This window comes from Salvelinus namaycush, chromosome 37 (assembly GCF_016432855.1).
Source record: "Salvelinus namaycush isolate Seneca chromosome 37, SaNama_1.0, whole genome shotgun sequence".
NCBI classification, from domain to species: Eukaryota; Metazoa; Chordata; class Actinopteri; order Salmoniformes; family Salmonidae; genus Salvelinus; species Salvelinus namaycush.
This window is the reverse complement of record NC_052343.1, coordinates 27,925,294-27,941,234: the sequence shown is the minus strand read 5'-3', so window position 1 is coordinate 27,941,234 and position 15,941 is coordinate 27,925,294. Positions and strand designations below refer to the sequence as shown.

The following is a 15,941-nucleotide window of genomic DNA, read 5'->3' as shown; positions in this document are numbered from 1 at the left end:
CACACTACCACACTCACAGGGCCTGCTATGGTGTTGTTTGGCCGCGCTGTGACGCAGATGGGGTCTGTCTTCAAAGGTCTTAATCCAGAAAGCTGCTCCATAAAACGCGGGCTCAGCCATGTTGTCTGCTTTTTCTATTTGAATTACTTTATGACTGTTCACCAACAATTAGACTGTTTCAGCGCCCAGACATCCATTTGTTGTTTTCCGGCACAAAAGGCTGGCTGACACCGACGCTTTATTGCCGTTTCCAACCAATGACTAATCTCAAGTTCTCGCCTTTGTGGTCCTATTGCAATAGGTATCGTAAGCAATTGAAACAATTTTAATTTATCATTTAAAAAAAAAAACTATATATTTAATGTGTTGAAACACAACATTATGGTAATTCAGTCACAAAAAGGCCTATGCATTATCTAACTACTGACCTTTGCGGTCATTTTGTGTTGCTGTCGTCGTATAACCACCAGGTGGAAGCAACGTCACGTTTGAGACCGAAATGTCCTGCAGCCTGGCTGCTTGAATAGGGACGAACGACCATCTATTCTAGTGTGTAGTTCAATGCACGCAGGAAATACGAGAATAACACGCCCGTCCAAGATGTGACAGACGTCGGGCTACTTATATGCAGTTAAAAGTATGTTTTCTTTGGTCCATTTTCACTTTGAAACAGGAGGCCAAGGTGACACAAACAGAGCAACAGAGAGAGGTTTGAGAGGTGATTACATGTTAATTATCACAGAGATACTGCATCGACAAAATGGCTGTTCAGCAGAATTATCTTTACCCCATTACATGTTATGGATGGACATTCATTGTATACCTTTGGTGTATTAATAAACAGAATATCGCCAATAAATCACCAATTTTATCACCAAAATGAAACCAATGAAACCAAACCAATAAAAGAAAGAGCAGTTAAGCTTTAATTGGTAGATTTTCCCATGTTAATCCACTACATTACAAACGAAACACATTCTCAGAATGTGAGAGAGAGCAATAATGCAGCATTTCATCATGCAGGTCCTCTGATTGAGCTGTATGATAATGCAGGTCCTCTGCCTGGCCTGCTTGAGCTGTTTGATAATGCAGGTCCTCTGATTGAGCTGTATGATAATGTAGGTCCTCTGATTGAGCTGTATGATAATGCAAGTCCTCTGCTTGAGCTGTATGATAATGCAGGTCCTCTGCCTGGCCTGCTTGAGCTGTTTGATAATGTAGGTCCTCTGATTGAGCTGTATGATAATGCAGGTCCTCTGCTTGAGCTGTTTGATAATGTAGAACCTCTGATTGAGCTGTATGGTAATGCAGGTCCTCTGCCTGGCCTCCTTGAGCTGTTTGATAATGCAGGTCCTCTGATTGAGCTGTATGATAATGTAGGTCCTCTGATTGGCCTGCTTGAGCTGTTTGATAATGCAGGTCCTCTGATTGAGCTGTATGATAATGCAAGTCCTCTGCTTGGCCTGCTTGAGCTGTTTGATAATGCAGGTCCTCTGATTGAGCTGTATGATAATGCAGCCCCTCTGATTGAGCTGTTTGATAATGCAGGTCCACTGCCTGTTTCTAGCACCAATCCAGTCTCTGTGTTTATCTGTGAGGGAGGGAGGGCCATTAAGGACAGAGGGGAGGGGTCATCAAGGACAGAGGGGAGGTGCTTAGGGGGGAGGGCCATCAAGGACAGAAGGGAGGGGCTGACGGGGTAGAGGGGAGGGTCATCAAGGACAGAGGGGAGGGGCCGAGGGGGAGAGTTTATCTTTTTGGAATCTAGCCACTGTCTCCAAATAGCCTATTCCCTAGTTGTTCTGCTGTAGTGGGCTCTCTCCCCCTCAACCCTTCTGTCTGTTTAGCTCCCTTGGACTTGTTGTTGCAATGTCACAGCTGAGGTGATTTGTCTTGACCCCTCTCATCTCATCAGAATAATGCTTATAACTATATTTGTCCCTCTCACCTGTTCTGATGAACAGTTACAGTCACCTCCGAAATTATTGGCACCCTTGATAAAGATGAGCAAAAACGACTGTATAAAATAAATAATACAAATGTTGAGCTATTTTGTATACTCAAAAACATGGGGAAATTATATTATTTTATACTAATACAATTTCTCAGAGAAAGAGTAAAGTAACTTATTTTCATTTTTGTAAGATAGGGGTCAACATTTTTGGCATCCCTGTTGTCAATATACTCCGGCACCCTCTCCTTGCGTAGATAATGGCACTGAATGAACCATTTACCTGGGGTTATTGTCTTGCTGGAAGATCCACTTGTGGAGTTTCAGCCTCCTGGCAGAGACAACCAGGTTTTTGGCAAAAATATCCTGGTACTGTAAAGTTCATGATGTGTTGTCCTTAACAAGGGCCCCTGGACCAGAGGAAGCAAAATAGCCGCATAACATCAAAGATCCGCCACCATATTTTACAGTAGGTATGAGGTACTTTTCTGCATATGTGTAACCGGTATGAAATGGCTAGCTAGTTAGCGCGCTAATAGCGTTTCAATCGGTGACATCACTCGCTCTGAGACCATGAAGTAGTTGTTCCCCTTGCTCTGCACGGGCTGCAGTTTTTGTGGAGTGATAGGTAATGATGCTTCGTGGGAAGCAGTTGTTGATGTGTTCAGAGGGTCTCTGGTTCGAGCCCAGGTAGGGGCGAGGAGAGGGACGGAAGCAATACTGTTACATTGATGCCGTGACCCGGATCACTGGTTGCTGCGGAAAAGGAAGAGGTTATTAAAGGGGGTAAGTGTAACCGGTGTGAAATGGTTAGTGGGGTGCGCACTAATAGTGTTTCAATTGATGACGTCACTCACTCTGAGACCTTGAAGTAGTTGTTTCCCTTGCTCTGCAAGGGCTGTGGAGTGGTGGGTAACGATGCTTCATCGTGGGAGGCAGTTGTTGATGTGTTCAGAGGGTCCCTGGTTTGAGCCCAGGTTGGGGCGAGTAGAGGGATGGAAGCAATACTGTTACATAATATGTGTCCTTCTTTCAACGCCAAACCCACCACTGGTGTGCGTGGCCAAAAAGTTTTATTTTCATGTCATCGGACCATGGCACCGGTTCCAGCCCAAGTACCAATGCGGTTTAGCAAATTCCAGGTGTTTATTTGCTGGATGACATGAAAATATCCAGAAAAGTATTGTTTATGTTATGGGGCTATTTTGCTTCCACTGGTCCTGATGCCCTTGTTGAGGTCAATGACATCATGAAATTTGCCCAGTACCAGGATATTTTAGCCAAAAACCTGGTTGCCTCTGCAAACTTGGATGCAGCTGAAAGTGGATCTTCCAGCAAGAAAATAACCCCCAAAACACATAAAAATGTTTTAATTGACCACAAAATTAGCTTTTTGCTAAATATAATCTTAGTCTTTTTTCTTCAACTCCATTGAAAAACGTGTGGTTTGACTTGAAGAGAGCAGTCCATTAGTGCAGACGAAGGATATCAAAGATCTGAAAAGATTCTGTACAGAGGAATGACAAGATCCCTCCCAATGTGTTCTCCAATCTAATAAACCATTTTAGAAAAAGGCTCAGTGACATCATCCTCGCAAGGGGAGGAGCCAGAGTATTGAAAACAGGGTGCCAATATTTTTTGACTCCTATTTTTTGTTGTTGAAAAAAAGTGTTACTTATTAAACACAATCTCTTTCTCTGAGCAATTATATTAGTATAAAATAGACATTTCCAAAGATTTTGAGCATACAACGTAGCTCAGTATTTATTTAAGTCTTTATTTAATTTAATAATCTCTCAAATATTTGTACATTTTCACATCTTGGACAGACATGATATTCTCGTACTTTCTGCGTGCATTAGTCTACCTACAGTTTCCCCACTTTGAACTTTTTGAAACCTTTGTGTTAGGGGTGATCAGGAATTTGGTTATGGGCTAAAATAACCTAAAACTAAACCCTGAAGAAGCAACTCTGGGGGGAGAGTGAAAGGTGCACAACATGTTGTTGTTCAGGCTTCCCAAACTGAGTTCAATGTTGTGTTAACGTCTTAGCCTACTGTTGCAATGGTTGTTGAGCACAGAGCACCCTAGTTTTATTGGGTTGTTTATGTACTGACCATAAATCACTCTGAGAGAGAGAGAGAGAGAGAGAGAGAGAGAGAGAGAGAGAGAGAGAGAGAGAGAGAGAGAGAGAGAGAGAGAGAGAGGGGGGGGGAGAGAGAGAGAGAGTGTTTCATTCCAGCATGTAAAATGTAGATTCCATTCAGTTCACTATGTCAGGGGTAGACAACTTTCAACATGTCTTTGGCGGAAGCGACCATTTGAAGAGCCATGCTAGCTCAAACAGAGCGCTGCTTGGATGTTGTTTGCGGTGCCCCCTCCCGACCCCCTCCCGACCCCCAATACATCAAGTCCCATGTCAGCTCCAATGACAGAGGCCATTATTGAGGATTCGCTAGAGAAGTTCACAGAGCTGTCATGGTGATGATGAACATCTGGGTTACGTCCCAAATGGCACTCTATTCCATATAGTGTGCTACTGTTGACCAGGCCCGGTAGGGGAAACAGGGCTCTGGTCAAAAGTAGTGTAGTGTAGTGTAGGGTTATGGGACTCCCAATCACGGCCGGTTGTGATACAGCCTGGATTCAAACCAGGGTGTCTGTAGTGACGTCTGTAGCACTGAGATGCAGTGCCTTAGACCGCTGCGCCACCCGGGAACCCAAAATATAGGATATAAACATAGTTATGTGGACTCTTTTGCAATGAAAAGTTGCAAAAGAAATCCAATTCCAAATTCCTTTCATTATCAAACCATATATTTACCACAATAAACTACAACTCTGATTAAAACATGTACAGCAGTGCCCTGTCAAATCACAAAACATATATTTGGACTGATTAGAAGAACAGTTATTTTCTTCTGTTTGCTTTGTGATATTATTGAGAGCCCATGAACACACAGTTAGGCCTTTAGTATATACACCATTGTGATGCAAAGGTCATATGATACAATATACACCATTGTGATGCAAAGGTCATGTGATACAATATACACCACTGTAATGCAAAGGTCATGTGATACAATATACACCACTGTAATGCCAAGGTCATGTGATACAATATACACCACTGTAATGCAAAGGTCATGTGATACAATATACACCACTGTAATGCAAAGGTCATATGATACAATATACACCACTGTAATGCAAAGGTCATATGATACAATATACACCACTGTAATGCAAAGGTCATATGATACAATATACATCACTGTAATGCAAAGGTCATGTGATACAATATACACCACTGTAATGCAAAGGTCATGTGATACAATATACACCACTGTAATGCCAAGGTCATGTGATACAATATACACCACTGTAATGCAAAGGTCATGTGATACAATATACACCACTGTAATGCAAAGGTCATATGATACAATATACACCACTATAATGCAAAGGTCATATGATACAATATACACCACTGTAATGCAAAGGTCATGTGATATTTGTCCGTTTCTTTTCTTTTGGAAATGGGTTCAAATAATGCCCGAGAGGCAAGTGGTAACATTACATAATATACTGGTCCTGAAAATCCTGAAAGCCTATTATTATTTACACCTTTATGCATTAAATATCAAATAATGATTAAAAAACGACTTAATGAAATCAATCAAACTTTATTTAAAAGGCATTTAAAATCTCATCACATGTTACAGTAAAACATGAAAGAATTAAAAGCAAACCAGAAGCAATACAATAGATGAATAAAAGAGCAATAACATCTCTGATTAAATGCCAAGCTAAAAAAAATGTGTTTTTTTTATAAACATGATTTGAAAAAGGGACTAAATATGACCTCATAACTACAAAACACGTTTGAAAACAAATGACGTTGTTAAATCATTCAGCACAAGGCCTTGTCGTCTCCTGACCCAATTCCTGGACGCCCTCCCTCTTAACACGTGCCTTGATGTTCAGTCAGAGAGGGAAGAGGAAGCAAGACATCCCACTCCCTATTTTTTTCTGGTTCATGTACAGTCAATGAACTAAGCAGACCAGACCCATCCGCTAATGCACTGGTGCCTATGGGAGAGCCACTACGTTAAGAAATGACAACTTTTTTTCAACGGTTAACGGCCTGAGTGGGACATCTTTATTTATTCACCGTCTTTGGTTCAGTGACATACTCCTCTCAGCAGAATCCATCTTCTACGGTCATATCCGGGACCAACATAGCAGCATAATTTCCTAGACCTATAGGCTATATTCATAAGGTATAAACCCTATAGCTACACGAAGGGAGTATGACTTACCATGAATTCATATTTCCGGCTATGTAACTACACACTCATGTCCTCCTTTGAGCTGTGTCTGTGTGGGGGAGGTTTATCTACAGAACAATAGCATATGTGTAGGTGGATAGTCATCTCTCTAGTCCCACTCACTGCCATCGCCATTGTGAATGATCCTCCTCCCCACATACACAGACCTACACATGTTTCTAATGGATACCCAGTCTTATCCATCCTGTCTTACTACTCCACTCCTATCCCACTGCAACATGTCTGTTCAGGAATACTCCATATGTTATGTGTTTAGTTCCTGTTCCATGATAATAATGTCCCATAGCTATTTATTCCCCCAAAGGGTTTAATGCAGGTATGGATTACATTGTCATACTGGTCCAACAATTATTCGACTCGACTGATTATGATTCATTCATAAGACAAAACATAACATCCATGTGAGAGAACGTTTTATTGTGCTCAGGAAATTCATAAGACATAACATCCATGTGAGAGAACGTTTTATTGTGCTCAGGAAATTCATAAGACATAACATCCATGTGAGAGAACGTTTTATTGTGCTCAGGAAATTCATAAGACATAACATCCATGTGAGAGAACGTTTTATTGTGCTCAGGAAATTCATAAGACATAACATCCATGTGAGAGAACGTTTTATTGTGCTCAGGAAATTCATAAGACATAACATCCATGTGAGAGAACGTTTTATTGTGCTCAGGAAATTCATAAGACATAACATCCATGTGAGAGAACGTTTTATTGTGCTCAGGAAATTCATAAGACATAACATCCATGTGAGAGAACGTTTTATTGTGCTCAGGAAATTCAGGAATAGAAATAAGACAATGCAAACATCAAACTATTAACTGACCTTTCATCAATGTCATCTGTCTTCGATCTAACAATTAACTGACTTGAACCGAATTCGCTATAAAACAGGATCCTTTCTTTTTTAAACAGAAAACGTCAAAAGAACGTAAAAAATATCAGATATCAGCTATATTATTAACATTAATTACAATGAAAACATTATTAATGTCTGGTTATTCTCACTATTATATTGATCCCAAAATGAACAGGCCTAGTGCAGCTATTCTGCTACTGCTGTTGATAACCATTTACATGTGGAATAGTAAAGTATTCTAACAACATAATCTGGAAACGTTTACTTTCCTCCGATAAGTAACCTTAGTCCTCGAAGAGAAAAAAGGTTCACTTCTAGTCCACTTTTTTTCTCCTACCATGCCTCCCAGGTGTCTCGTCTTGTCTTGACGGGGGGACAGACGGTTAATGTAGCTCATGTCCCCTACCCTGCCAGATACACATCACAATGAAGTTAAGCTTCATTCAAACAAAAATGTCACATTGATTTATGCAGCTATATCTCGGTTTGAAGTTGACACACAAACAATAATTCAAGCCGTAAAATTTAAATGAAAAGGATAAAAGTAAACCATTTTTTGTTTAGTAAAAGTGCATCTGTAATAATAAATGATGTCCATGTTCATATATATTATTGATATAACAAACTAAATTATGACCGAAAAATATTATTTTTAATTATTCTATCGATTCTCTCTATTCCTCACACAATTTTTAACACGGGCTAGACCTATTTTGTGGTTAAACCTCGTATCTGAAAAAACATCTGATATCCAAATAAGCTTGAATGGTTTAGACCTACCATATAAGATATACATCTTTGTTCTAAAATTAAATATGTACAAATGTTTCTCGAGTAAACATAGTCAATATACTGAGCGTTACATCTGTTTGGATTATTAATGCACTGGTGATATTTTTATGATGAAATTATTACCATAATGTGTCTCTCTGATGACAATTTGATACTGCATTAGGCCTATGTGCAAATATAAACTTTAATCATAACAAATAAATCACATTTTCGTGTAACCTATGGGCTTCTCTCATGGCATGCATATGTTTTATTGTTCTCCATCCCGGACATTTTGGAATAGAGAAACACACGATCTGCCTGTGGTGCTCCGAAGGCAATGCAAGATAGCCTATATTGCAATTAAATATCAAAACAACAATATTGTCGGTTATTTGAAACACGAAATACAGTAAGAGAATGTTTTTAGAAGTTATGACAAGATGATACCATATATATATATTATATATATTATGGTAGCCCAAAGACAGAAACTGCGTGGGATTGAATAGGATTTTTGCAGAATGCCAACACCCACTCACCTCTGCAGACAATAGACGCCGTGGAAAAGCAAATCCATTAGATTCTTTCTCGCCATCTCAGTCAATCCACTATTTTGCTGCTATTTCCCACTAACGTTGTTCTTTTGAAAACGAAAATGTTGTAGATTTTCCTTCCATTTAACAAAATAAAGCAGGATACGATAACCCACCTATAATGTATGTCGATATCATTGTCTGCTCTATGTAGAACATCCATATTCGGAAATGGATTCCTATTAAAGAAACGTTGAAGTTGTGTAGTTTCCCCCCATAAGTAGCAAGTTGTTGCCGTCTTCCTGGCGGCCACATATGATCTAAGGCAGAGTTAGATGGTTGAAATGTGTTCTTAGGGCAAGGAGCTGTCAGACCTTTTGGCGAGCAAGATTGATAACATGCAGGCTTTCCAGGCTCTTTGTTTGGAATATAAGCAATAAACAGCCCGGGGCCTACCACTTTTTCAAAGTTCAAGACAGGGAGGAAGACAATATGACATTTTTTTATTATTAACAAAGAATATAGATCTTATTGTTTCACTTCAAATCGGGATGTTTCTATGGGAGGTGAATGGGAAGGCATCTATCCCTAGTACTATTATAACCAATTGTTAATATATTGTGCAATAGACCAATTCTTAGGTGTCAGTAATACTGATGACAATAAAGTATTAAATACGGATCTGGGACCATTCAACTTGAACAAAGACCAATAAATGTATAATTTGAGGCGTAAAACTCGTGCGTAAGCGTGTCACTCATTGTGGATTACATTCTCAATGTTATTTTTCTTCAAAATATTGTGTCAGTGTCTACTCTTCCTGTGTCAGTAGGCCTATATTCGTCTCTCAGCCACATGCATTTTCTATTTCTGATGCAATTCAACGTTGACAGATTTTGATGGTGGATTAAAGGGATTTGAAGCAGCTGCGTCTCCAGAAATATGATGCAAGTTTACAACCACGTGCCACACTGTAATATCTCCATACAATAGGAGTAGGTCACCAAAGACATGCAGACATGGATTTCATGCATCCCGTGATAGTTCCACATGCAAACAGCACTTTATTCCTAATATATCTGTGCTCAATTAATGGCTTTCCATGAAGGCAACAAATGTATCAATAATAATATTTGTAAAATATTTTATACATTTCTTTACAAAGTCTGACATGAGAACAACAAGTAATATGTGGGTGACTATTAAAGAAAGTCCTCATCTTTAAAGGTATTCAGATTCTTATAGATTCATATTCTTGGAAATATCAAGACCTACGTTTAGAATACAAACTTTACAGACTATGCAAAAATATTTATCTTTCTCTCTCTCTCAGAATGAAAAGGAGGGAGACGACTGCTCGGTTGTGTCTCTGTGCACCACTGCAGAGCCACAGGCTTGGTCAGAATAATTTTTCTGATTAACGAGTTAACTTTGATAATGACTGCGTCTTTAGTCGTTACATTAAGACATAAACCCGGGACAATGAGGTGTTGGATCCAAAGCACGCACACACACACACACACACACACACACACACACACACACACACACACACACACACACACACACACACACACACACACACACACACACACACACACACACACACACACACACACACTTCTTAAATGGACTATCCTCCATTCGGGGACAGTAGTGTGTGTAAATAAAGCAGACTAGACCCTACCCCCAGAACTAGGCGTTACCTATCCGACTTTCTCCATCAATCACAGAGGACAGTGGCTTCTTTTGATTAAACCCCAAATTGTCATTGGACAGAGGTAATCATGTGACAAGTAATACGGTCCAATTTCAACGTTGTCTCCATGAAAGCAATATAGTTTAATGGCATCGCTGTCCCCATACGGCCGTAATCAGCAACATTGTTGGAAAAAAAACACTTGTCACGAAATTTCATAATTTTCTCCTCGCCCACAAAATTACGAGCGGTGACTTTTCCAAGACAAGAAGATAGGAGATGAATTACGAATTTGAGCGAGAGAGCGGTTTTATCAATAGTCAGCCGTCGCTTGCGGAGTGCCTGACATCTTTTACCCCTGTCGGTGATGCATTTCAAAGTTCATCAATCAAGAACTCGACGCTTTCACAGTCGACACTGATTCCTCCTCCTTTTGAGCAGACCATTCCCAGCCTCAACCCAGGCAGCCACCCACGCCACAGCCGGTCAAAGCAGAATCTGAATGGAGTCTGTAGCCCTCTGCCAGCCGCATCCCTACCCCCGGAGTACCCTTGGATGAAGGAGAAGAAAGCCTCCAAGAAAAACCACCAGACTCCTGCCACAGCTACAACTCCCGACACTGCGCCACTTCACTTCTCTCCCCAAGGTAAGACATGATTGATTAGCCTATCTATTGCCTCTATTATATTTTAATGAAATTACAGTCTGGGTAGGTAGCCCATTAGCCTATCAAAATGCAAAGGTCTGTCTGGTCTCAACATTCTATTTTGGGGGTAATTCTCTCTCATGACTTGCAGACTATCTATTAGCAAAAGTGTAATTATTTGAACATTCTCAGTGGTCAGTATGCTGCTGACAGTGGAAGAATGTTAATGTGTGACAGTAATGAAGAGTGATAGATTACTCTTACTGCAGGCCGACCGACCGGCAGCTGGCATGTTCATTAATCTTCAAGCCAGTCGGCCTGGTCCACGCAGACCCATCATATTCTGCTCTGGGCTCATAAATCGTTTCAGCGCGGTGTCTGTGCTCCCACAAACCATTTGCTGGGAAGCCCAGTAGAAACTCGATGTTTTATTTACCAACTGCTATTTATATATTTATATTCAATCATCAATTGCTTTTTTTGTATTGGTTGAACATTTGAAATGTGTTTCAGGGTCGCCAGAGATTGCAGAGAGCGGTGGCGGGGGATCTCGGAGGCTGAGGACAGCGTACACCAACACCCAGCTATTGGAGTTGGAGAAGGAGTTTCACTTCAACAAGTATCTGTGCAGACCCCGGCGGGTGGAGATAGCCGCTTTACTGAATTTAACTGAGAGGCAGGTGAAAGTCTGGTTCCAGAACCGCAGGATGAAGCACAAGAGACAAACCCACTGCAAGGAGAACCAGAACGGCGAGGGGACATTCACTAGTCTGGAGGACGGGAGAGAGGAGGACTTCGAACAGGCTGGTAACAATGTAGGCCTACCCGCCGGCGCGCTTCTGGAGAGGGGAAGCTGCTCTGTTCACCAGAATACCTTAACTTCACAACAACAGTCTCAGAATGCACACAATCACAATGGAGATTCCCAAAGCTCAACTGCTTCGCCTTTAAACAGCGATGACAAAAATCTGAAACATTTTCCTAACCCGGCACCCACTGTTCCTATATGCGTGTCAACAATAGGCCCGGACTGCGCATCTGGCGGGGACAATGCCCATTCCCCGGCCCTGGACGTCTCTTTGCAGGACTTTCACGTTTTCTCATCGGATTCCTTCTCTCCAAGTTTGTCAGATTCTATAGATAGTCCAATGGGTTTATCATCTGAAGGTTTCGATTTTTTCTCAGAAACGCTTACAACAATCGACCTGCAACACTTGAGCTACTAACTATTCTAAAAGAGAAAACAACTCAAACATCTTAGTTTAGGAAGAGCTTCCTGTCTTCCATGTCCTTACAAATAACTGGCTTCCGTTTTTATTTTGATGTAATTGCCTAATTAATTAATACATGGCTCCAATGAGGTAAGTTTGAAAACAATAAATTCATCAATTGTATAGTTTTTTTTAAAGATGCCAATATTATGCCTCCAAATAATAATATACAACATCTTTTCATTTTAGTATCATTTTCAGGTACAATAATGTTATAAATAGCCTATTTTCTTAGAATAAAACTGTGCTTATTTACGAGAGATATTCATCATCATGTCCTTTACTATTTTCCATTCACTTGAACGTTTGTTTCCATTACTTAAACAATTTGGTTTTAATTTAGCATGCAATGGGTCTGAAAATAATTGTCTCAATATTCTTAGAATATTCTTAGATTTGAGACATATTCTTACAAAGAATATTGTTTCAACAAGTGATCTTTTTATGATGAAATCTTTCATTCAGAATGGCAGGCAAAACTCTTCATCCTGAAATATATCAAGTGAATTGATTGGTGTTAAATGGACAATAGTGAGCAGATTTTATCATCTCATAAACGGAAATCACAAATATAAACTACTGAACCGACACTGCGATAATTTCCAAACATAATTTCACCCCAAAACAATAAAATAACAGACTTAGAATACTTCCAATAATAATAGGCTACTTCTAATGAAGTTACAATTAATATTTTCCAACTGTAGCTTGTTTTGCTCTTGAATATTTTCCCTGGAAAGTAGCGATGATTGAATTAGCCATAGGCTATGGACTAGAGCTGTTGAATGAGACATAGATTACATTGTTTCTGAGTCCATAAATCACAGTAGTTTATGATTGAGGACGTCATTAAAGAGATTAATTGCCGTAGTACATGCGCAAATAAAAACAATCTTCCTATTGGGGGATACCGGGAGTCCTCGGCCAAAAGCTGTAACTTTGTTGACGTTCTACAATTACATTTTATAGCCTATAAAACTTACATCTTGGGGAGGAGGGGGGAGTATAGCCTACTACTTCACACTACGTAATTCAATCCGCTGTTGAAAGAGATTCATGTTTTTTGCCTCTTTAAATCTTTATTTCTTTATTTTTACAGTATTGAAACTAAACAATTAGTGTCGACTACGTGGTTATTATTTCCCAACTAAACCCAGTCTGTTAATTGACTAGGCTATATGTTTGCAATTAACATATTATAATATTACTAAATAGACTAGGAATAATGTGCACTTGCTGAACGGGTAAATTAAATCCATGGCACTGTTTATTATGATTATATTTAATATATGGAAACGTATTATGATCACTTTTCAGACTATTTTGGTTGAATATTTTAACACAATTCGTTGATTACAATACGACATGCTGTAATCCTAGCCTAGTCTACCATGTCAATGGTAAATCACTGCTCAGATAGGATGCTCTAAATCTGATAGTTCCTCTACAAATCGGTATAGGCCTAGTGAATAAAATATAAATAGGGATATCCAATTAAGGGTACAAAAGACTATTTTCTTTCACAATGATTAGGCCCTGTATCACAACACCAGACGCACTAACAATGGCATAGTGTGCTAGGCTACGCTAGACTAGAGCGTGCTTATTTTAGTGGGCCTGCGGATAGGGGGATACGGTCAGACCACCGCCATTTTCTACGACTACACCATCGAACGGTCAGCATGCTGTCTGACGCTAGTTATTAGCTGTCTTTCAAACAATAGTATGCAAATACATTGTTTTTAAAAAAAAATCTAATTTACGACAAATTCCGTTCTTTAATGTAGGATTATATTGAACAAATGTGACAGAAACATGTTTAAGAAAATACATTTGGTCGGGGATGGACTATAAATGTAGCCTAGTAGCCTGTAGCCTTCTGCCATACAATCTATAGTAGGTCCTTTTAAACTAAATATGCATTATTGAGAGTAAAATCGAAAATTGTAGTCTATGAAACAATTGAAATTAAATTATAATCTCTATAAATCTAATCTGAAGAGTGCAACAAATCATGCTCTTGTAGTCTTGTCACAAAAATTCACAAAGGTAGACAAGTAATAACTAAGATTATCTGGCTGATATGACAATGATACATTTATTGGGTTGAATCCATTGAATCTCACCCAAAAAGGGCATTATTCCTTTCCCAAACGGCAACCTATTCCCTACACTGTAAAACCGGATACATTCTGGCTACTCAAACATTTAGAAGAAACAATTACCTAAAAACTTAAATAGCTGAAGTGAGCAGTACTACCTTCCTATGAGTAATAAAAATGCATTTCTTTTGAGTAAGGTATACTTAAATTTAACGCCACCATTAAGCCACGCCTCCAAGAATTTCTCAGTGTGCCTCGCCTTTTCGATTGAATTGTAGAGTTACCACCCACGACTGTATTTGTTAGTGACAGAGACATCGTTGTAGAATTCGTTCAATTTCAGTCCGGGGGCATTCACCAAGTGTGTTCTTAGGGGAACATTATAATTGAACCATTACATATATCAAAAGGCCTCATACAGTGGCCTGAAACTCATAGTTTACAGGCCACATCGGGCCTGCAAGTAGGGTTGTAAAATTCCTTACATTTTTCCAGTAATCTTCCAACCAGGATTTCTGGTAAACCTGGGAAATTCACCAGAATTTTGCAACCCTTACTGTCAATCATATTATACTGGCTTGCAAAGTGATGTGTAATTCCTATTGGAATCTAGCCAGCATTAGGCTATCCAACAGTTGAAATGTGTATTCACTTGCAACCTACATTCATAATGACTGCCAGTGGGAGGAAACCTAAGCCATTTAAACTGGAACAATTTCAGTAAGGGGTGCAAAAATCCAATGATTGGACTAGTTTAGAAAACAATTATTTATCTTTGATTTATTAAATGTTATGATACACAATCACTGAATGTACATTCAAAAACACAAATATTAAAAAAAACATTTCCAAAAAAATCCACCTGCAGTAGAGCATGCTGGTACATTTTTTAATTTGTTATCATATATCTTTCAAATATTTAGTTGGTGTGACTTCTCATTTAGTTGAGTCAGTACCACATCAATATTTTAAGTAATAATGACTAGTCATTGACTTTGAGTACAACTTACTAGAAGTATTTGAGGTAAAAATGCCATCGACTTTACAGTGTATCTAGTGCACTACTGTTTTTTACCAGGGCCCTATATCTCATGTGATTATTCATAGTTTTGCTCATGTCAACTCCACTATGATGTACTACTGTACCCCAGTCCTGTCTGTCCATAACTCCATGATTAGTTTGTCCACAACACTGAAGGGGGACACAGGTGGTGAACTATCATTATGTGAGTTGTGACAGGAGAGATTTGAAGTTAAATGGTAAAAAAATCCTGAGCCGTTTCAAAACACCACCCGAGTAGGTTAATCCCTGTAAGCCGAGAAGGCAGTCAGTCACTTTCAAGCTTTGCTTTTGACTTGAAACAAACTGTAAATGTAACACCTCTGAAACCTCAGCCCAATGCCCCTGCAGGGCCAATGAAAGTCAGTCTGAGGAACAATCAACAGAGCTTGGATCAAGACCTGACTGTGTGCTCCCAAACTCACAGTAGAACTTTACCTTCAAGTTGCCCTTATGCCTATGTACCTGCACAGTAATAACTGTAGTAACAACATTGTAGATGGACCTGGGTTCAAGTAGTATTTGTTTTTCTTTCAAAGTGCTTCTCTGGCTCAATGGAACCAATGGTACAGTCCCAGAAGTGTAAACCTTGCCCATCTGACACTCACTGCCGGGATAGGCTCAAAGTGTTTGGGAAAAAAACGAATACTCTATGAACCCAGGGCTGATGTAGGGCTACCTGGAA

General features: G+C 39.6%; 1 protein-coding gene across 1 annotated transcript; it reads left to right on the top strand.

The window, feature by feature from the left end:
- Positions 1–10,318: 10,318 nt before the first annotated feature.
- Positions 10,319–12,151, top strand: hoxa2b (homeobox A2b). The gene is made up of 2 exons (XM_038977048.1): positions 10,319–10,823; positions 11,337–12,151. Exons 1-2 carry the CDS (start codon positions 10,457–10,459, stop codon positions 12,047–12,049), a joined length of 1,080 nt encoding a protein of 359 aa, XP_038832976.1. The 5' UTR covers positions 10,319–10,456; the 3' UTR covers positions 12,050–12,151.
- Positions 12,152–15,941: the final 3,790 nt, after the last annotated feature.